This window comes from Euphorbia lathyris, chromosome 9, assembly GCF_963576675.1.
Source record: "Euphorbia lathyris chromosome 9, ddEupLath1.1, whole genome shotgun sequence".
Classification (NCBI taxonomy): domain Eukaryota; kingdom Viridiplantae; phylum Streptophyta; class Magnoliopsida; order Malpighiales; family Euphorbiaceae; genus Euphorbia; species Euphorbia lathyris.
The window spans coordinates 51,416,516-51,439,492 of NC_088918.1; the positions used below are offsets into that span (position 1 = coordinate 51,416,516).

A 22,977-nucleotide genomic window follows, 5' to 3' on the forward strand; every position below is an offset into this window, starting at 1 on the left:
AAATATTTTCAAGAAAATGGTTTTGTCAAATGCCCACATGAATATGCCCTGTATGCAAAGGTGAAAAATTGAGATATGTTACTTGTTTGTTTGTATGTGGATGATCTCATTTTTACAGGGAACAATCCTAAGATGTTTGAGGAGTTCAAGAAGACAATGGCTCATGAGTTCGAGATGACTGACATTTGGTCTAATGTCATATTATCTTGGCATTGAAGTGAAGCAGAATGACGACGGAATTTTTATTTCTCAAAGTGGTTTTGCGAAGGAGATCTTAAAGAAGTTCAAGATGGAAAATTGTAATTCCGTCAGCACGCCAGCCGAATGTGGAATCAAGTTGACAAAAGATGAAGGTGGAGACAGAGTCAATCCGACATTATTCCGAAGCTTGGTCGGAAGTCTCAGATATTTGACGTGTACGAGACCGGATATTCTCTATGCAGTCGGCTTAGTAAGTCGATACATGGAAGCCCCAACTGTGTCACATTGGAACGCAACAAAAAGAATTCTCCGTTACGTGAAAGGTACAACTAATTTGGGATTACATTATTCAAAAACTGACGATTTCAAATTAGTTGGATATTATGATAGTGATTGGGCCGATGACAATGATGACCGAAAAAGTACAACTGGTTTTGTATTTTTTCTGGGTGATACTGCATTTACATGGAGTTCGAAGAAGCATGCAATTGTGACGTTGCCAACCTGTGAAACTGAATATGTTGCTGCAACCTCATGTGTCTGTCATGCAATTTGGCTCCGGAAATTGCTAAAAAAAATTCAGATGAGTCAAAATGATCCAACGGAGATTTTTATCGATAACAAGTCTGCACTGGCATTAGCAAAAAATCCTGTGTTTCATGATCGAAGTAAACACATTGATACGAGGTATCATTTTATTCGGGAGTGTATTGAGCAAAAAGAGGTGAAATTGAAGTACGTGAAGACTCAAGATCAAATTGCAGATATTTTCACGAAGCCGTTGAAGTACGATACGTTCAGCCATTTGAGAGCTCAACTAGGAGTCACGAAAAATTAAGTTTAAGGGGGCATGTTAAAATATTAAACTTAAATTTTTAATTAAAAAAAGAGAGAGAAAATCAGAATGCATCACGTGGATGCTTTGAAATTGGAATACAATAGTTGGTCAAAGTTATCTAAAATAATTAGGTATGGGTGGACAAATAATTATGTAGCTATGTGTAGACATATTAATGTTCATTATGTATTCATGAAACTATATATTCTATATATAGTTGAGTTGGGTGATTGTATGAGTAAGTTTTGCAAATAAAAATGAAAAAGAAGAGAGTGAGGGTAGTGTAATCCGAATATGTTGTTGAGTTGATATAATGTTTTGATAAATATCAATTTGAGTTCCTTTTTTATTATTAAATCTCCTCTTTATCTCCAACAGTTTCAGGAACAATCGAGCATGAAACGGAGCAAAAAGGAGAAATATTCAAAGAGTTGCTCGGCGAGCTACACACCTAGTCGTCAAAGAGTCTTCGATGAGCAGTCAACAACGAGACAAAATCAACTAAGGAGAAATCACGAAAGACAAACACTGCTCGGCGAGCAGAAACACATGTGCTCGACGAGCTGCGTCTAAATAGACCTTTTCCTAACGAGTCTCTACGTCGGGAATTCTGATCTGAATCAATCTCATACATCCTATTCCTATTTTGAAGAGGCAATGAGGCCTAAATAAACAAGGAGGGCGACCCTAACACTATAAATAGTGGCTTAAACTATGTATTTAAGATTCAATTTTCAACATAGCTTTAGTTCACCATAATTTAGCTTTAGTTCGTTTTAGTTTTATTCTTCATTCAAGTAAGATCAGATTTGGTTTTGATACATTCTATTAAGGTACATTCGTTCCTTTATATTAAGTTTTCAATATCGGCTTGTCTTCAAATTTTTATCATCATGCACGAGAGGAGGTAAAGGAGTGGGCAACACTTCAATATTCAGTTCAGGTGTAGCAGAAGAATCAATGGAAGTTGATGTTGTCGAGTCCGAAGAATTTGCAAGAGTGTCAACCGTGGGATCAGAGACAGTGGATGTCATAGCTGGTGATGACAGAGACTATAAATTAATAGATGATGACCAAATCATAACCAAATGTTCAATGTCTATTCCATCAGAATCTGAATGGGTGTCAGGAGTAGCAGGACACAAGGTTGAAACCACGTGTAATAGGGTATTAAGAAGAAGAATAAGAAGGGACAGTATTAGGAATTGAGGAATTACTTGGATACGGTCCGAGCAAAGATGGTAGTTAACAAGATGTGTTTTCTAACAGAACGTTGGGAGATGATGTTGAAGGAGTCGGTAAAGAGGCTGGAAATACATCTTCATTGTACTGAACAAACTTGCAGATAAAGACTTGACCAATAGTAAAATCAAGGCAAAGATCCTCATAATGATTAGTTGAGAAACCCAGATAAACACACCACTTGGACCGAAAAAACAAATTTATGTTGATTATACTTCCAAAGATACGCAATGATGAATAATTGGATTATTTGTTATAGAAAATGAGGCGTGGTGGCTTATTTTTGAGAACTTTTTATAGGGTAGACAATTGATTAATCACATACTGTGAAGCATAACATAATTCTAGAATTTCAATAGTAAAGAGGCATTGGCCAATAAGGTAAGACATGTATCAACTAAATGCCTAATTTTTCTTTCTACAATGTCATTTTGGGCATGAGTGTGAGGGCACACAATTTTATGCATAATATCATTGTTAAGATTGTAATTTTTAAATCTTGACCATTCCCGAACTGAACAATATCATAATCCAGATAAACATACATGTGTTGAAGCTGAGCTGAATTAGCTGCCATATGATTTGTAGCACCAGTATCAAGATACCAAGACTGAGGAGGTCCATAAAACAGATTCTGAGACTGCTACCATACAAGATGCGTCTGAGAACTAGGACGAAAATTCTATGCAGCATAACTTTCTGGATGTTTGCATTTGTTAGCCCAGTGGTTGAGGTCACCACAATTGAAACACTGTTGTCTTTCCTTGTGTTTGTGTATTAAGTGCAACAAAAGTAGAGGCCATTAGGTCAAATTTCCTGGTGGTATGAAGCAAGCCCTCAATAGTATTCAAACTTTTAAATAGTTCATAGTAGTCCATGTTAGTGCCTCTTTGAGTGATAAGATTCTGAATGATAGACCAGAATACCTCATCAAGGTTTTTAAACAATTAAGCAGGTAAGAGATGCATTGGATAACGGTTACCAGAAACAGCAAGATCATCAAGAATAGACTTAAATTTTCCCATATAAGCACTAACAGACAAATCATATTGTTCTAAATCATACAACTCAAGACTCAACTGGAATTGCTTAGTTTGCGAGATAGTACCATTAGTTCGCTCAGGAGCTACCCAAATATCACGTGAAAAACTAAAGCATTTCACATTAAGCAAGTGATTAGAGGGTAAACTCTCCGGTAATAGAATTCAAAAGTAAAGTCCTAACATATTTTCTAAATCATCCTAAGCAGTAAAAATAAGGATTCAAGAGCAAATTCTCATTAGCAGTCATAAAACCAAAATGAGAAATATATTTCATGGGCAGGGGACTAGTGCTAGTGATATGATCAAAATAACGATGAAATTCCAATGTGGATTCTATTGTCATTCTCCATGCCTTATAGTTGTGAGGAGTCAACTTAATAACATTAATCGGAAGAGCCCAAGATAAGGCGAGGGAGGATGGAACGGAACCTGAATACGCAGGATTTACAACTGTGAAAGTTCTGGAACTTAATTATGCATTTTGCCCAAATGAAACCTACCAATCCATAAAATTCAGTTGCAATCAATTGGAACAACACGACCAAGAATGCCTTTTCCTATAAAAAGAATTCCGTAACAACAAGCCTATGAACTGAGGGCTGTAACCGTTAATTGCCTTACATTACAGGCAATAACTGACCAGCCAACTATTTACAAAAAATTTATATTTCCCAATATACAAATTATATTTCAAAATAACACTCTCCCTACTCTCTGTTTTTCACCTTTTTCTCTAATCTTTTTTTTTTGGGGGTCAAATAAAAGCAAAAACTCACCACCAACAATACGAAAAGCATCAGCCAAGTAACCCAATCATCAGTAAACCTGGAGTTAGAAAAACAAATGACAACATCAGAGGAAAGCTTATGAAGCCAAAAACTGTTCCAAATAACAAAATGGTGAAAACTGATTAACGTTAATTAATAAAAATCTTTTCCATCACTTAAGCTGGCATACTAAAGGTTCCATAACATTTGGATAACTTGTATAACTGTTTCACTTCGGTATTTTTTACAATACTCTGAAAAACTTTAGATGGTTTGCAATAAGGCTTTGGTTGAGTTTTTTGGTATTTCTTAAGAACAAAAACTTAGCAAACTAACCAAATGTAACGTTTCATTTTGAGGTGGCAAAATTGCACATAACCCACTAACACGACATGAACCCAACAAGAAAAGGAATTAGCAGGTTAGGGTCAAATTTGGATTGACCCGATAATAACACAAAACTTTTTTAGGTTATGTTCGAGTCAAGTCCTTAGACATTAAGCTGATACTCGATATGACCCATTAACATGAATTGACACCCCTGGTTTCATTTGTTGGACTTTTAAAAAGATGTCCCTAAGCAAATAACCTGAGCAGCTTTTAAACAACTATCAATGTTCTGAACTAAGGAAAATTATATAGAGAAAGATAGAGTATAGAACAAAACTTACCTACATCTCTGGAATGTATGGAACAAATAAAAAAATTGCACGCGCTCTTAGAATGACATCGCCACTTGAACATGAAAAAATATAAGCCTTGTCCCGTCTATGGCATCTTTAAAGCCTGCTTCAGTTGTGCAAATGCTGAAGGATGCATTCTACTAATAGCTGAATTAAAAGATTCACCATGAAGAGTAGCACATGTTTGAAGATTGTCTCTAACTGAGTTCTCTAATGACAACTGGTTGATAGGATCAGATAATTTTATCTGCTGACAACAAACCATTAATACAATAACTGCGTGATATTATCGACAACTTTCATCATAATTTGGAGCTCGTGAAATCCTTCAAAAAGTTTTACCTGTCTTTTTCTGAACTCTTTGCTAGGAACAATGCCCTCGCCATGAGACATGCTGGACATCATATTATCACCACTGCCATTTGTGAAAGAAAAAGGAATTGTCAACTCTTAGGCTGACTTGATAAAGATTAGACAAACTAAGCTAGATTCGGAAATAATGTAACCTGGATTCCTCCTCGGTCGAATCGTCATTTCCACCCAGTATTACACTTGTGCATATACTGCACCAATAAAATAATCATCAACTACAGGGTGAGGAAAGACATTGAAGACAACAGCAAAATTCAAGAACAGACTCACACACCTAAGGATTTGGTCAAGCTTATCAAGCACTTGAGGCAGTCTCAGTGTTAAAATTATTGAAAGAGCTAAGCCAAATACTTTTTTTTGGTGGGATGATGCATTATCTACCTGCAAAATAAAAAGAAAGAAAAAAAGAAAAAAAAAAGGTAAATGAAGCAGCAAGACACAACATCCATAATCATTATGAAAGAAGCATCACCCTTCGCAGAAGTATCTACAAATGGATCGTGAAAATATAATTCGAGCTGATCTTAGAACATCAAAAAAAAAAACCCTTAAGAATAAAGGCTTCGCAGATCACATTAATGCTTGATTTCAATTATATTAAGCATAACAAAAGCCCTGCACTATTAAACCTAGCATGCAATCCAAATACTTTGAATAAACAATCAAGTTTAGAATAGACCCTATGTTAATGTAAAACAATCAGACAAAATCAGGTTAGTACAAATTCCAACGCATCACGATCCTTGTAGAAATTAAGATCCACTGACCTTGTCGAGCCATATGTCCACTAAACAAAGAAGTATATTTTCTTCAACTGCTGTGCCTGCTTGCTGCAGGAGCAATGCAAGTGATGGTTCTGCTGTCAATTGACCAAGATAATTGGTATTCATCACCAAAATCCTAGCAAGGATTGCAGCAGAAGATGCTTTAACAGCTGTCTTTGAAGGATCCAGGTCATCTCCTCCACTCAAACATATTACGATTAGTTTCTAAGAAGATAAAATAAATTACAGTTAAAATATATCCAAAATGAATATGACGTTTAATTTCTCAAGAATCTATGAGGGGCCACACTTACTTGTAAGGTACTGCTGATCAAGGGGGGCACTTCTGTTGGGAAACACTGCAAAAGAGCTAAGGCATTATTGATCTAGTAATTTATAAATATGTTATGCTGAATTTAGGAATCCTTTTTTTTCTATTTGCAGTGGTGAGTTTGGTAATATCAGAAGGATCCATGCATAAAATGCAACAAAATTTTACTTTGGCTTCTCAACTTCGTTGGACCCTACAAGGAGCATGAGTGAATGAGAAAGAAGAATCCAAGATAGCAAAAAACATAAAATATCAGATAATCCTCTCCGCCTAAACCATGCCTTCAAACCCTACTCCCCTCCTCCTCTGTCCTAAGAACGGCCAGTGTACTGTTCTCAGCCCCCTCTGTTTTATTTTCCAGCTCACCACCTTATCCCTCCTCTTGACTGTAAACCCTTCACATATTCCTTTGCCCCTGCTGCTGTAAACCTTCCACAAATAAGGCCTAGCATTGGAATCAGGGAAAAGTTTCGCAGGCCCATCATGATTCATATCAGCCTATCCCAAATAGCTGGAACTAAGGCTTGTTGTAGTAGTGTGTTTGGTAAAAGTACCGAAACAGAAAACAATGTTAAAAGTAACATCGCCTTTTCAGAAGTTCTAAACAAGGTTGATGGATGTAACGATATTAGAAATCTATGTGTTTGTTTCCCAATTCGGAAAATAAGAAAAACAGGTATATGAAGGTTATTGAATGCATCTAAACTTCAATTGATCTTCATTCACATTGAAAGTAACATCACCTCTTAAGAAGTTTTAAAAAAGGTTGATGGGTGTACAAATATTAAGAATCTTTATGTTGCGCCCTTTATTTCCCAATTCGACAAATATGAAAAAAAGGTATTAGAAGGTCATTGGATGTATATAAACTTCAATTGATCTCTATTCACATTGAAACACTTTCAGTGTAAAAAAATAATAAACTCTAAAGCATTACACCCATAAATCCTCTCTAATAGCTCCTATGCATATCATTAGTCAGCACTAACAGAGGACTCAACTCTTGCAAATCTCAGCATTTTGAACGAACTATAAAATTCACATGCCATTATAACAAAATAGCCAACCACAATTCTGTCTCCAGCTTGCTCAATGCTAAAAACTGAGCAGGCATTTAATGCAAGCTTTGTAAAGAGCCATAAATAGTAAAATTTTCTCTTTTCCAACTCGCGCCTTTTGTTTTGTTACCATCTTCATCCCCTTATCCCTTCATCTTTAATCCTAGGGCAGCAGCATCCTTGCAATTCTCAACCCGCATACATTGCCTCCAACATATATATTCCAATTACAGTTTGTCATGTAAGTAAACTTTGTCATTGTTATCTTATTTTTTCGCATGGAGAAGACCACATTTTGGCCCCTGTACTTTATCTCCTTTTCTGTTGAGTCCGTGTACTATTATTTCACTACATTTTTCCCTCTACTGTTAATTATTGCTTGATTTAGCCTTTATTTAAAGGGCAGAATGAAAAATGAAAACTAGAAAAATAATTTTAAAATAAAATTTTATGCCATGTATGGTTCATTTTGCAAAATCTACGTGATTGATGAAGAGTTCAAATTTTCCATGTGTTACATCAAGCGTTATATTGTCATGTTATTTCCACATAGAATTCTGCTATTGAAAAAAGGGTTAAGTCGAGCAATAAATAAAAGTAGAGGGGCTGAATGTTGCAAAATGATAGTATAGGGGCTTACTGGAAAAAAAAAGAACATGTATTAGGGCCAAAAAGTGTTGTTTTTCCTTTTTTCCATCTGAGCTGTCACGAACTTGTTGCCGGCGAGCGTATTATGGCTGGTCGTAACAAGAGGAAAAAGGAGCATCTACGACTTATTCTTTACATGTTCAGTGTGTTCACAAGCAGATTTTTTTACACTTTCTTACTAATTAAAGCATGGGATACCACACCACCCTGATTTTATATTTTCCGAGACTGAAATAAAATTTGACTAGGCATTTCATATGGCTGGACAATCTGTGAGTCATTTGGCTATTTCCTTTTGTCTCAAATCATTTTCACCATTATGAAATATAAAACCAACTTAGCATTAAATCTTAAAATAACCCAATCAAAGTAAATGGAGATACACAAGGTCCACGTGACATTCTAATTCAAACTACGACCATGAATTCTAACTCAAATATGTGATGAGTACAAAATTAAATCAAAGCCCAAATAACCCAAAAACTTTGACCTTTAATCATTTTGTCTCATCGATTGCTGTGTAACAAATATTAATCAGAATAAAAGTAGTGAAGTAACGTGATAACTTCAGTATGACTGATGCAGTTAATACTTGGCATACAAAAGTGTAACTGAGAAACTTGTGAAAGTTTGTGAATACAATACCTGCACTAATATATCAATGACAGGAAGTGTTGAAATTAGGCCTTTATCATTGACATTTCCAACAATAAGATCAAGAAGCTTAGCAACACTTGAAGCATGCACACTTAGAAATTCTGTTCCACCCAAAATTATGTAACTCTCAATTATGTTGACAGAAGCCTGAAATTTTTCAAGAAACAATAAAATTTGTAAAAATGAATCTGATGGAGAAAAGAGTAGCAAGATTCAGAAGCTTGCAAATAACCAGATGCCATTTAAGATGCATGATTCAAAAGACCAATTCAGAAGACCTGAGTAGATGCACATGAGCAGATTGTTTCAGTGATAAGTTGATAACTAATGCAACAAAATTGAAATCCACCAAGCTAGACCGAGTGCATGAAGTAAAATTATTTTGACCCACGAACACAGTTATTCAAATGAAAAGTATTATGAGCTAATTGACCAAATGAAGCAAACCTGCAAGTGATCAAAACTTCTTTCCATGATTTCCAGAAGACATGGGAAGTATGCTAAAAGCTGAGGCACCATTGCAGGAGCATGCGAGAGCGTTGCTTCCCACAACTACACAATTAAAAAATCACTCATCATGATTTCATTATACAGTGACTGCAGTCATTGAATATGGCTGTCCATCTCTATTGAATGAGAAAATAGTAAGAGTTTGCAATTGAATAGCTCTCTTTTTTGCCCCCTTGACATACTAGATAAGAGAACAGTAAGAGTTTGCTAACCAGCATGCTATCCTCGAGAAGGTTGAGTTCATCTGGGCTATTTATATCAATTCCTCTTTGCAGAATAGGTAATAGCATATTGTAACAACTAGGGGACTGGTAGCCAAGAGCAACCACAAAGTTCCGAAGAGCGATGAGAAGCTGAATCTGAAGAAGGCTCTCACCAGAAGATTCCTCCCAAACCTTCCAGATAACAGAATAATGGAAGGTATTATAAGGCGATTCAAACACCAAACTCTTTTCGCATTTATAACAATGAAGGACAAGTATTTCAAGTTCAATACCTTTTGAAAAAATTCAACCAATTTGTTTGCAAAGGGAATGACTTCACTAACATGCCCAATTAGTACAGAAATCAAATTCAATACCTGAACCTGAAATTCAATGAATTATCACAAGAAGCTTTAGTCACTTTACAGAGAGTCCATTAAATAAGGGACCAAACTAGGTAATACAAGAATCCAAAGACTGGAAGCAAGTTTTATTTTTTGGTCGAGCTGATAGTTACAAATATATCAAACTAAATAATCAACATCAAACAAGATCAAAAGCACCACAATGAGGCACAATCAATCAAATTCATAGCTTCTGGACAACAGATTATAGCAATAACATGATCTAGCATTTTCTCAGTCGCATTAGTTTAGAAACTATATATTAAATAGTGCACATTAAACTATAATGACTTGTACATGTGTAAATAACTTTACAGCAATAATACGATCTCGCATTTTCTCAGTCCCATTAGTTTAGAAACTATATATTAAATAATGCACACACAACTTGAACGACTTGTATATATGTTGAGAATTCCGTGCCTGCAATAACTTTATGGTATTTATAGAAGTGATTGAGCATATCACATCCCCATGTTCATATAAATTATGAAAATGTGATACTTAACAGCATAAAATGGAATACAACATTTGAACTACAATAATCAGCAAAAAGGTGACCATGAATGGAAGTGTCTACAAGCATGAGAGCAGAAGCACCATCTCACCTTAGAGTCAAACTCTTGAACCTCCTCAATCAATTTAAAGCATGAATCCCAACAAATAGGAAGAAGATCTGCAAATTCCTTTTCTGAAAAGTTTGCATCTTCAATATGCGAACACAAAGACCGACATGCTGCAAGCTAAAACAATTAATGCACAACTTTAGTAGTTGAACAGCATGAATGGATGGAAATCTAGGTGGCAGAGTGCAACACATATACTTTTCATATTTAATAGGATGAAGCAATGTGATGCAAATTAGAGTGATGAAAATGACTAACTTCTCCAGGCAGAAACAAGATGAGCCAAGACATTTAATTTGCTTGCGTCAGAGTATTGTTTCAGGCATACAAAATAATGACATCAATAGAAGTGAAATTATGCAATATACCCTGACAGAAAGGTCTTTGTCTTGCAGCAATCTGATCAATCCACAATAAACTGGTCTTTTTATGTCATCTTTAATCTGCAAAGAAACAAATAAGCAACTATGTACATCAAATACTTTTCCACCTCAAGTCATATAATTTTTGGAAATTACTGACAGACCACTGAAACGGATACTGGGAAACGTAATTTCTCAAAAACATAGGAAACGAAAATATGGGGGAAACGTGTAATATTAAAAGTATAGGAGCAGATTTATAAATATTAAAAATATAATAATACATTAAAAAAAACAAGATTGAAGAACAAGAGGAAGAAAGTCCAAGCTCAATCAAGATTCAAGAGACAAATATTATAGAAGAAAGAAATATGGGTAAGTTCTTTAAATTGAAGGATATGAAGGAATTATCTCTCAAATAGGAAGTTTCAATTTTCCTAATCTTAGGGGGTGTTTGTTTGGGTTAAAAGACACCATGGAATGGGAATAGGAATGAGATAATCCCATTCCTAGCGTTTGGTTTCCTAATTTTAATTATGGAATAGGAATTGATTCCAATAAATCATGGAATCAACCATTCCCCCACTCACCCATAGTAATCAAACTAATTCCTACGGTTTCATTTTCTTTGTCCAACGTTTTTTTTCTACTTTTTGCAAAATCTGTCCACGTTGTATCTCAACCACATTCCTTTATGTTTTTTTTCTTTTTGAATTTTATCTTCCTATATGTTAATGTTAGTTGATATTAATATATATATAACTTTTCGTAATAGAAATTCTCGATGTAGATGATTAAATTAATTTTTATTTTTTTATTTCTTTACTTTAGATGGTATTTCTAAATTTTTATCTATTAAATATGTTATATTATTATCTAATAAATTTTAATTTCATCCCATTTCAATTCCGATATCGAAATTTGAACCAAACGCTTTTGGTTTGGATTCCGATTCCGGATTAAACCAAACAAAAGAAATAAACAGCATAGCTATTAAAGGCGCATGGCGCACTAAGGCGCAAGGGGTCCTGGAGCCTTGGCGGATGGCGCACGCCATAGCGAGACAAGGCGCACTTACAAAAATAAAAATTATAAAACTATAAAACTAACATAAAAATGCAATGAATACTAAATCATGAAAATATCTTAAGCATAAATAAAATGACTATGTCTCTCACTCTTCAAATGACTCTGTCTCTTCCTCTTCAAAGAGTCTCTTCGTCTTCTAGTTAGTTAAAACGTATAATCTCTCTCCTTTTTAATACTTTTTGTTAATAGAACACGTGTTCCATTCCAGATAGATAAAAATAAATGCCAAAAATTCCAAAAAACTGCCCATAACTGCCTCTAACTGCCAAGGCGCGCCTTGGTGCGCCTTTGGCAACTGCCTCTTGGCGCAAAATGGCGCACCAGGCGCGCGCCATAGCAGTTGCGCCTCGCCATGGGGCTGCCATGGCGCTAAGGCCTGCGCCTGGTGCGCCTTTAATAACTATGATAAACAGTCATTCTGATTTTGATTCCGTAACATTCCGATTCCAATTCCGAAGTTTAAACCAAACGTCCCCTTAGATTGAATAGGAATTGCAAAATAGAAAGTTTGAATTTCCAGAATTTTAATCGAAATAGGTAGGGAAAACCGTTTAAAAATTGAGAGATGTGTTTCGTATTTTGGGTAATTAAGAAAACGTGCCCGGAAACGTTTCGTATCAGTTTCCGAGATTTTCTGTCTCCCACATCTGCCGGAAACGGGGAAACGCATGTCTTGAAGAGTTTCCGTGCTTCATAGCTGGGATGGAATTAGCAGACAGTAAAAGTCAAGTATTGTTAATTTGTTATACATACGAAACCATGAATGGTCAAAATTAATTTACATTAGCTACTCATTAGGTTGGTCATATTAATACACGGACTTCAAGTCACTATCCTGCCACCGATCACTGTACTGAGGAGAATATCTACTTAACACAATGCATTAGTGCTTATGGCAAGATGCTAAATAATTTGAAATTATGTATAACGCAACTCAGAAAAATGCAGGTACCTCAGAAACCCATTGTCCCAGTATTAATGCAACTTTTCGATGGATAATTCGCATATTCGGATGATCATTTGAAAGTTCAAGTGACAAGGCACCATTAAACCTGCCATCAATTATTTCAGGTAAAAGAATGTCACAGTATAATCTCAGAGAACAACACAAGTATGGCTAAATTCCAACTAACTGGTAAAACATCAACTAATTCAATCATGACATTTTTCCTAAGCTTCAAAGCGTAATACCAATACAGTGAGACATCACATCTTGCTTTCACAAAGTGAAAATTGACTTCTTACAACTTTATTAGATTTGAAAAGAAATAATCCTAAACAATATGATGAGACAAATGTTTCAAATATGTGATAGCCATTTTTCCGCATATGTGACATCATTTTAATGTAATATAACAATGTTAAAGCAGTTTTAGCAATTTCATTATTCATGCGTTTGGATTTTAACATTCACATGTTTCTGAATCAAACTTTAGGACTAACATTATAGTTGTTAAATCGAGATTCTGACTCGTGACTCAAAATCCTCATTTTGAGAATCCGGGCTCGTGAATCGAATCGAATCATAAGATTCGGATCAAATTCAAAATATTATAAAAATAAAATATTAACCATTTTAACTTTAAATATTAGTCTAAAAATGCAACTTTAATGTCAAAATAGAAATTACATCAAGTTATCAATCAAACACTTAAGTTAAAATTGAAATCTAATGCAATTCTAATAAAACTAATTGACAAAGCATTCTTCATCATCAAAAGAAATCATAGAAAGAAAGAAAGAAAGAAAAGAATTGGCTGGGAAGGGAGGGTGACCCTAGTTCCAGAGAACGAAAAGAAATAGAGAAGGCTAGTTGCAGAGAACGAAAAGAAACAGAGAAGGAAAGAAAGAGTTTGGAATTTGTGGAGTCTCCTAGTTTTCTTCAATGTCTTTTTTATCAGTTCTGCATTGTTTTCTACTCCATTTAAATTAAAAACAATTTTTTTAATGGAGTACATGAATCGACAGAATCGGTGGACTCGGCCGATTCATGTCTGATTCAGGTATAATTTCGAGTCATACCATAGATACGACTCGAAATCATACAGAATCGACTCGAATCGGATGAGTCGAATTGCGACTCATTTCGCTTCTAACAACAGTGACTAACATGATTAGCAGCCACTAAAAAAAAAAATTCAATATCAATTACTATAAGACGCAAATTCCATTTTCTAGTACAAGACAGGCACAGGAGGCTTGCTCACAAGTAACAATTCACTATTCAAAACAACAGCATTTACATGGAAATACTCAAATACGTCTCAAGTAATTCATGCAAGATGTATGGATTGGAGTTATAATAAACATAGAGGGAAGGAGAACACATATACCAATCCTTGAAGCTAAGGTAGTTTGAAAGCTCATAGTAAACATATGCAGCAGCTCCATAAGCTGCATCCTTAAGAAGCAAACCAGGAGTGATCTCAGTAGCGGATGATGCGCAACCATTCATTGCCTCTTGAAGTATGGATACTACAACAGGACCCAACAGCTAAGAAAACACAATGAAGAATAAATAAGCCACAATTCTTACATTCATTCAGTGGAACTTCTAAGGTTAATTATGTCAGCAGATATTGTTAAGGATCTATAAGAGTAGAATTCCACCTACTTGGCTATGGTTTTCAAACAATACAATATATAAAGCTTCAGCACAAGGCCTCAGCTTTTCAGTCCACTGAAGAACGTCCTGCTCATGATGAAAAGATTCAGGGTTCTGGTACAACTCCTCCAAATCACTTGTTGTTAGAACAAAATACCTGTCAAGACATCAACATAAGAATTGGGTAAAGCAACTTCTCAAGAAACTTGAAGAGGTTTTACTAAAAATCTAGTTGTATAACGTCATTGGAAATTTAAAGCCGAAGGAAAGGTTTTAAACTTTAAACAAATTATTGACCAATTGTACCAAAATCAGAAATGAAAAATCCTGACATTCGGCTCTAACATAAGATTCCACCCCAGAGTTCTCGTACAGTGTGAGGCAGAGAATTAGTGCAAATCGCTACCAATTACCATCTGCCAGTGACCACGACAAGGATGCAACGGACTCATATGCAAAATACACAATAAAAGCAAGCACAACAAGTAGCATGCACATCTTTAAGTCTACACTTGCATGTTCTAATGACTTGAGAGAGACTTTCAAGCTTTTCTTTGAGGACTATGGACTTGAAGTACAAACACGCATCCCAAGTTCTAGCATTTGACAAAATGTTATTTTCAAAACCACATACAAGAACAGAACAGTGGGTCCCTCAAAATAAAGCTAAAACTTATGCCTAGTACTGAGATACCTGAAGCAAAGACTTCACCAAAAATAAAGAAATTACCCATCAACAATTCAAAAGGTGTCAGCATATGGTTCATCATTAAAAAGCCTTTATTGTAGGACGAAAAGAGAAACGAATATTCATATCAAAACAAACCAATGTGGCAATGACCTCAGACAAACTAGAGCAGAAAGCAACTCATGCACAACAGATTTTGAGTAATAACCATAGTTGTGAAAGGCGATCGCCTGGGTCGCCTGAGGCGAGAGGCGACCCAGGCGTTCCTTCCTCCGCCTTCTCAACTGGAAGGCGGGCGATATGCATAAGGCGACCGCCTGGCCACCAGAGGCGAGAGGCGGTCGCCTTCTGCACTTTAGGCTGTAAGTTGCAGTTTTTCTTGAAAAAAAATTAGAAACAAGTATAAAAGGGATTTTTAGGTTAAAAAATCAGGAACTTTCGATTGAAAGAAGAAGAAAAAATCAAAATAGCCACAACAGCACCGATCGATCGAGACAGGAAATTCCTCTCCACCCAACAGCACCGATAGACAGAAGGCCGGCAACCACCCACCACCGATTACAGGTACTGTCTGTTCTCCTTTCTTTTATTTTTCTTTCTATACTGTTCTCTCTTGTCTGTTCTCCTCTGTTTTATTTTTCTTTTCATACTCTTCTACTTTCTTCTATTTTTCTTTCTTCATCTTCATCCTACTGTTATGCTGCCCAAATTTCTACTCTTTATTATGACTTATGCAAATGTTATGCTGCCCAAATTTTGTGATTTCTGTTATTATTGCTAAGTTATGAAAGTTTGAGTTAAGTTTATAAAAGTGTGTGAAGTGAAAGTGTGAAATTATATGCTAATGATACTATTATGCAAGTTTATGAATGTGTGAAGTGAAAATGTGTGAAAGTGCTTGAAACTGTACGAAAGTTCGTGAAAATGTACGAATGTGTGTGAAGTGAAAATTTGTGAAAGTGTTTGAAACTGTTTGAAAGTTTGTAAAAATGTATGAAATAGTGGCTTACAAGTGTAATTTTCCAAATTTTGCAGGCTTTTGGACATGAGTATTAGTAATTCTAATACATCGAAAGCGACAAATCCTTGTTAGAAGGATGTGCAAGAGGTCAAGCAAGGAATTCAAATGATTCAGAAGTTAAATTAGTCAATTTGAGTTATGGTTTTATTTTTTGTGTTTTACTAATTTGTTAGTCGGCGAGGCGGTATTTTACCCTTATCGCCTCGGCTCGCCTTTCGCCTTTCGCAACTATGGTAATAACATAAAGAGTGGACGACAAACTAACAAAGTGAAACATAGGTTAGCGCATGTTTACCTTCTTATTAATACATTGCATAAGAGTATTATGCGTTCTCCCGGGAGAAGGGAATTGAGGACACTACCAACAGCACTTGAAATATTCTTTTTCATCTGCTCTAGTGTAATTGCATTTTCATCCATCACTCGACCAGTAAGAATGGGCTTATATTCCTTACATTCAAGCATACACTTTACCATTACCATACACTGAATTAAAAACTGCTCAAACGATAATAAATCAGGCTCAGGATCTGCAATCTTGTTTAAACAAAAATCCATGACAGACGGAAGGACAGACTTATCACCAAATGAGTAAGGATGTCTTCCCTGAATTGCAATTAAAACCTTCATTAATTTTGTGCATGCCCTCTTTATGAAGTCCCAAAATTTAGGATGTGTCTTGTGAAAAGATGAATCTGCAAATAAGACAAAATAGGCAGGAAATGAGTTTCGAATTTAAACATGCAGCCTAAAAAAGAAATATGGGTCAGTTATGGTAAGGATTCTCCCTTTTTATACCCTAGATTAAATATCAAAAGATTAGACAGTTCAAGTGGTAAGTTTTCATCATATCATTGATTAAAGGATGACATTCTTAGGATCCAAAAAAGCTGTTAACAGAATCAAATAGCAAGAGCAAGAGCAAGAGAGCAACTGTGCGAGTCCCTTTTTCTGCATCACCCATTTACACAAAGAGCACAAACAGTGGGAAGTGAGCTATATGTTAAGAACTGAAATTGACATCCAGAAAAGTACAAGTGTACAACTAATTCCTCTAGAGTTTATTTTTGAGTCCCTATTTCATTAGTTATTAGCACTCAGTATTTCAGTTTGTCAAATTATTAGTAACAGAAATGAGTACTTAATCCCTAAACCTTACAACTAGCAGTTGTACTAAGCAACTAGAGGTGTTCCAGAATTTCTGGGTATTTCAACGCTCCTGTAAACCACTTACTGCAGAAATGTGCATTTAAAAGAAAGTAAATATCAAAGGATAAGTAAATATCAGCTCACAAAATGGAAGCAATGACTGAATGGCATTCAAAAGCGCGGGAGAGACCTCTTTCACAGGCCGGACCTCCTGCCAAAAAAAGAAATCAAACACTGATCTCACAGGTTCATAACCATAAAGAAACAGACTAAAACTATTAAAGAGAAAAGAGAGCGACTAAACTTACCTGCATGCATTTAGCATCACTTTGAAAACCTGAAATTATCAACTGACGGATTATCTTTAAACATAACAACCATCTCTCACTTGTTAGGTAAAGATCATCATGATGCTTCTCTAGAGCATTTGTGTTATAGCTCTGTGCAAGTGCTGAGAAACCATGTAATATGGTCTGCACGTCACTCTGCCAAAGGCGCCAGCAATAATCAAAGAACTGGGATGATATCTGCAGTAGAAAAGGCATGCAGAAAAATAAATCTTCAATAAAAAGGGCGGCCCGGTCGCATTACGCGTCCCCGCTGAGCGAGGGTCCGGGGAGGGGTCCCACCACAAGGGTGTATTGGGGGCAAGCCTTCAAAGTTTGGTGATAAAGCCTTATCTTCAATAAATCTTCAATATGAGAAAGAATTATACATTAAGACTTATCCATATAATTAAAAAGAACGCAAAAGGAAAAGAAAAATCATTTATCTATTCATGTGCAGATCAACAAAAATCATGCCAATTTATTACAAAATGGCAGACAATGACTGTTTGGTGATAAAGCCTTAATATCCTTCTAGACCACGGGTTTAATAGTAAGTTTATATTATCCCTCACAAAATCAGCAAACTATCACATGAACTCATCAGAAATTCTAAAAGGTGCTTTATATATGCCTAGCAAGGATTATTCTTCATCCCAATATGAAGGACTAATTAAACAAGTAGGAGAAGAAATAACAAATGACAATGGAGAAAAAATAAACTTAAGCAGTTATACCTCTGCAAAATTCCTCTGGTCTGCAGTAAGACGTTTTGTGGACAATTCCTTCAAAGTTCGGAAGAGAATCAGGAAAATCCTGTGAGATGTAAGAACATCTGCCGACTGAAGCTGGTGAGCTAAGATCGAAAAGAGCTCTGGCCTAAAAAGAAAGTAGGACGGCTTAGGATGTATCAAGAAATAACAGAAAACATAAAAGTTCGCAAGATAACTGTTCCAGTTAGTTACAAAATCTAAATTAGGCAGCCCCTTCTTTTAAATATCATGATCAATCCTAGTCTTCATAGAAGCAGAAAATTTATCTCCCTACCCCACAGTTTAATGCTATTTTGTTAAGAGGAAATGAGGAAGGAAAACAAGTGTGGATATATCTAGACATATGCGTCTAGATACATCCATCCACACTTCCTTTCCTTCCTCATTTCCCTAAAAAGAAAGCAGGACGGCTTAGGATGTATAAAGGAACAACAAAAAACATAAAAATTTGCAAGCTAACTGTTCCAGTTAGTTACAAAATCTAAATTACGCAGCCACTTCTTTTAAATATCATGATCGATCCCAGTCTTCATAGAAGCAGAAAATTTATCTCCCTACCCCCACAGTTTGATGCTATTTTGTTAAGAGGAAATGAGGAAGGAAAGGAAGTATGGAAGTATCTAGACACATTCCTCATTTCCCTCTTAAAAAAAACTCTAACACCTTATTTTGATGGGGTGTCACTCAAGTATGGTAAGGTAAAGTAAATGAGGTGAAGTATGGTAATAAACTATGAAATATTAATTGTGTTTGGAAACAAGGTAAGGTAAAATAATGGTTTCATAAGGTTTTTGTATTTTGCTTGAGGGTAAAGGAAGGTAAAGTTATATATAACATTAATATTTGGTTTGTTTGGTTTGAGGGTGAAGAAAGGTAAAATTATATTTGATTTAATAACTTATATGGAAATAATATAGGAGGGTGAAGGTATTTTTGTAACATAAAAATGCATTACCATGAAAACCCCAATTTGGAGTTTAATAAATCTACACATTTTAACCTATCAATTTACCAACAATAACCATACTTATCAGTTACACCTCAAAAAAAAAAAACCTACATTTCCATAAATTTGCCTTACTTTCCTTTATTAACCCTCAAAACAAACATTGCGCAAAGAAAAAGAGGACTTCACCAAAGCTAATCTGAACCATTGGGATCACATTTCTTCAAGGTTATGACTGGTCAAATTTTCTTTTTGACAATAGAGCGAATGGGGTATTTACTTTGCCACAATCCAATTGAGGTTCTAACATTTCCAACCATATTAGCAACTAGAATGTTAACGACCCAATGTTACACACAGCAAATAAATAATATAAATTCCAATTGCTAGCACAAATCAAGCTTGTCTGCGAGGTGATTAAAGATTGCAAGGCTTACTTTGTGTGGTCATAAGTGTGTGTTTTGGGTTTATGCTTTAACTAGTAATAGAGTATATTTTTTATTTTATTTTTTGCGCCTACGTCCAGGACCCCTTAGCGCCTTTAACGACTATGCTCACATCTGTTACGTATATTGGTCAGGATATGGAATATTACATAGCAAAAAGACTCATGAATTGCATATGGTGATGAACAATCTAAAGCACAATCTATTAGCAAATTATTTTACAATAAGGCAAGGACAGCTATCATAAGATCTCACCTACCTAGAACAAAAAATAATAATAATGCAATGGAATTCTGAATTTCCATTATTTTGCAATAGAAGTAAATGACAGAAATATGAAGAAAAATTAATTTTAGCAACCAAATTATTCACTAACATCCCCTAAGTCTAGCTTTTTGCCTCCAAATCCTTCAAAAAAAACATACTTAGTTAAGTTTGCAGCAATCTAGAGCTTAAGTCTTTTAAATAAATTGGAATAGATTGACACTAGGGACTTAGAGAGTAGCAACTCCACATAATAATTTACCATTCTTTCGGGTAGTCAAAGCGAGCAATTTTAGATATGAGCACAGCCAGCATCATCGCAATCTGTAACAAGACAAGCATAAACAGCATGGGAGTTACCTAAACTGACACATAGAATTTAATGAATTTCTGCGTATATACAGTAATATTAACAAAATGAAAATTTCATATGATCTCATATGCCACAGGAAAACAAATAATAAGAGAAAATAAATAAATCGATAATTAACAATAAATAAAAGAGAGAAATTTTGCGCAACACCTTGTCATTTTCTTCTCTCAAGTGTGACAATAGTTTTTGCCGCAAGTGGTTTTTCTCCTCGTTGCTTATTCCCCTGCACACAGAGTACATTGCACTAAAATCACCATCTCCTGTTAGCTACATGAAGCTAAAATAAACCAAGAGGATGCAGTTTCTATCAGAAGTAGTCACGACTAAAACGTGAACTTGCAAAGAACTCCACCAGTAATGCAAAACCAAAAGAAAAACTACAGAGTAGCAACTCTATCTTACGAGGAATCCCGTCTCTGTCTCCAATAACGATTGATGCTATTTTTGAAATATACCGAAGCCAGCAGACGAACATCTATCTGAGATGCTAAATCCTTGGCAGTTATCACCTCCTACAATAAAATCAAATACACACAATTTTACCGCATGAATTAACATAAGCATGCACCATTAATGTTTTACAGACAACCAAAAAAAAAATATTCACACACATTACATTAAAACCAAAGTAAAACCCTAAAAATGAGAAAATCCAGAAGAGTACCATTAAGCAAGAACAGAAACCAGGTCTACTCTCCGAGTCAGAGAGCGTCGCCTCAGCCGGTTTGCGCACAGTCTCGTCTCCGCTCATTGAATTGGAGAGCAAAGAGTACATCATTGGCAAATCAGAAGCTGAAAGAGCCATCGCCTAAGCTCAAAAGTTCCTCTGACTGTAACTTCAAAGTATAAACCAGTGAATCGGATCGAAAGAATCTCTCGCCAGATTGAAAATGATTACATATAATAAAAAACGAGGTTCTTACACTAACTTTGAGGTTTAGGCTTATAGAAATGGTGATTTGTATGTGCGGGTAGAGGGAAACTTGTTGCGCAACTTTTTGATGATTGACGGGGCAGAAATTTTTTGCTGCTGGTGCTGCCTCTCCTTCTTCTAGACCGAGTCTTTAACTCGGCACTAAGAAAACAAAATTAAGTTAGAAGCGAGAGACAGGCTGCGCGCTGTTCTGTTTGTGTGGTCCTTTCCAAGTTACTTTCAAGTTATTTGGGACTGGTGTTTTGAACCGAAATTATCATCATGTATTGAGGTGTTGGGTTTTTTGTTTTGTTTTTTTGAATGCTTATTGAGGTGTTGGGTTAAAACCGCATTATCGCACCCAGTCGATTCAATTCGTTTTATACATTCAATACTCAATTTGTTTTTGGCAAAAAAAATAAATGGTACCACATCAAATTATTCTAATTATATTGGATAAATAGTAACACATCAAATTATTCTAATTATATTAGTAACAAACAAGTCGAAAACTCGTGTGATGCACGGAATATGAAACTTTTGTTTACACAACAACAACAACAAAGCCTTAGTCCCGAAATGATTCGAGGTCGGCTAACATGAACCATCATATAAAACCGTGAAATCAAGTCGTGTCAGCGACACAAATTCGCTCCCTCCACTCCGTTCTATCCACTACCATATTTTCCTCAATTCCCAGTAAACTCATATCACTCTCGATCACCCTCCTCCAAGTTTGCTTAGATCTTCCCCTACCCCTCACCACTACATCCCTTTGCCACTCTTCGGTTCTCCTAACCAGCGCATCAAGCGCTCTACGTCTCACATGGCCAAACCACCTTAGTCGGTTTTCTCTCATTTTATTCTCAATAGATGTGACCCCTACTTTTGTCCTAATTATTTCATTACTCACCCGATCCTTTCTCGTATGACCACACATCCATCTTAACATACGCATCTCCGCCACCAACATCTTATGGATGTGGCAGTGTTTCACTGCCCAACACTCCGCACCATATAACAATGCTGGTCTAATTGTCGTCCGGTAGAATTTTCCCTTCAATCTATTAGGCATGCCGGGGTCACAAAGGAAACCCGTAGCACTCTTCCTCTTCGACCAACCAGCTTTAATCCTATGAGCAACATCTCCATCTACTTCTCCATCCGTTTGGATAATAGATCCTAAATACCAGAAGCAATCCGAGGCCTGAACAACTCTCCCATCTAGGGTGATTGTCCCTGTCTCCCTACTCCTATGGCCGCTAAACTTACACTCCAAATATTCTGTCTTACTTCGGCTCAACTTAAAGCCTCTAGATTCTAGAGTTTGTCTCCATAGTTCCAACTTCCTCTCCACTCCTTCTTTCGTCTCATCAACCAACACAATATCATCTACAAACAGCATGCACCATGGTATACCATCTTAAAGTGAACTTGTTAGTTCATCCATAACGATGGCAAAAAGAAATGGGCTTAGTGCGGAACCTTGATGCACTCCAATTAATCGTAATAGGAAAGTCTTCAGTCTTCCCAACACTAGTACGTACACTCGTGCATGCTCCCCCATACATGTCTTTTATGATGTCAATATATTTCCGTGAAATGTCTTTCCTTATCAAGGCCCACCAAAGTACTTCCCTTGGTACCTTATCATATGCTTTCTCCAAGTCAATGA

At 35.9% G+C, this 22,977-nt stretch overlaps 1 protein-coding gene across 6 annotated transcripts; it reads right to left on the reverse strand.

The window, feature by feature from the left end:
• Positions 1-3,812: 3,812 nt before the first annotated feature.
• On the reverse strand, positions 3,813-21,615 carry LOC136205444 (uncharacterized). Of its 6 annotated transcripts, none has more exons than XM_065996039.1 (25): positions 21,319-21,615; positions 21,054-21,219; positions 20,792-20,901; positions 20,540-20,612; positions 20,279-20,340; positions 18,325-18,466; positions 17,570-17,788; positions 17,406-17,472; positions 16,408-16,807; positions 14,413-14,560; positions 14,132-14,292; positions 12,751-12,850; positions 10,716-10,790; positions 10,330-10,464; positions 9,611-9,700; positions 9,327-9,509; positions 9,052-9,156; positions 8,593-8,751; positions 6,225-6,269; positions 5,914-6,135; positions 5,421-5,527; positions 5,281-5,337; positions 5,117-5,189; positions 4,763-5,021; positions 3,813-4,149 (listed from the first exon to the last, which is right to left on the reverse strand). In XM_065996039.1, exons 2-24 carry the CDS (start codon positions 21,192-21,194, stop codon positions 4,860-4,862), a joined length of 3,036 nt encoding a protein of 1,011 aa, XP_065852111.1. In that variant the 5' UTR covers positions 21,195-21,219; positions 21,319-21,615; the 3' UTR covers positions 3,813-4,149; positions 4,763-4,859. The 6 variants fall into 6 exon arrangements, with proteins under 6 accessions (XP_065852111.1, XP_065852112.1, XP_065852109.1 ...); XM_065996040.1 differs by having other exon boundaries at positions 21,054-21,225; XM_065996037.1 differs by having other exon boundaries at positions 21,313-21,615.
• Between the last annotated feature and the right edge of the window lie 1,362 nt (positions 21,616-22,977).

Bases quoted from the DNA above. Each gene is read 5' to 3' on its own strand.
- LOC136205444 (XM_065996039.1), bottom strand. From the start codon at position 21,194: ATGGCTCTTTCAGCTTCTGATTTGCCAATGATGTACTCTTTGCTCTCC. The intron at 14,293-14,412 runs GTAGGTGGAATT...GTGTTTTCTTAG, and splicing joins TGTTTGAAAACCATAGCCAA to CTGTTGGGTCCTGTTGTAGT. The intron at 5,022-5,116 runs GTAAAACTTTTT...TGTTGTCAGCAG, and splicing joins AAGAGTTCAGAAAAAGACAG to ATAAAATTATCTGATCCTAT.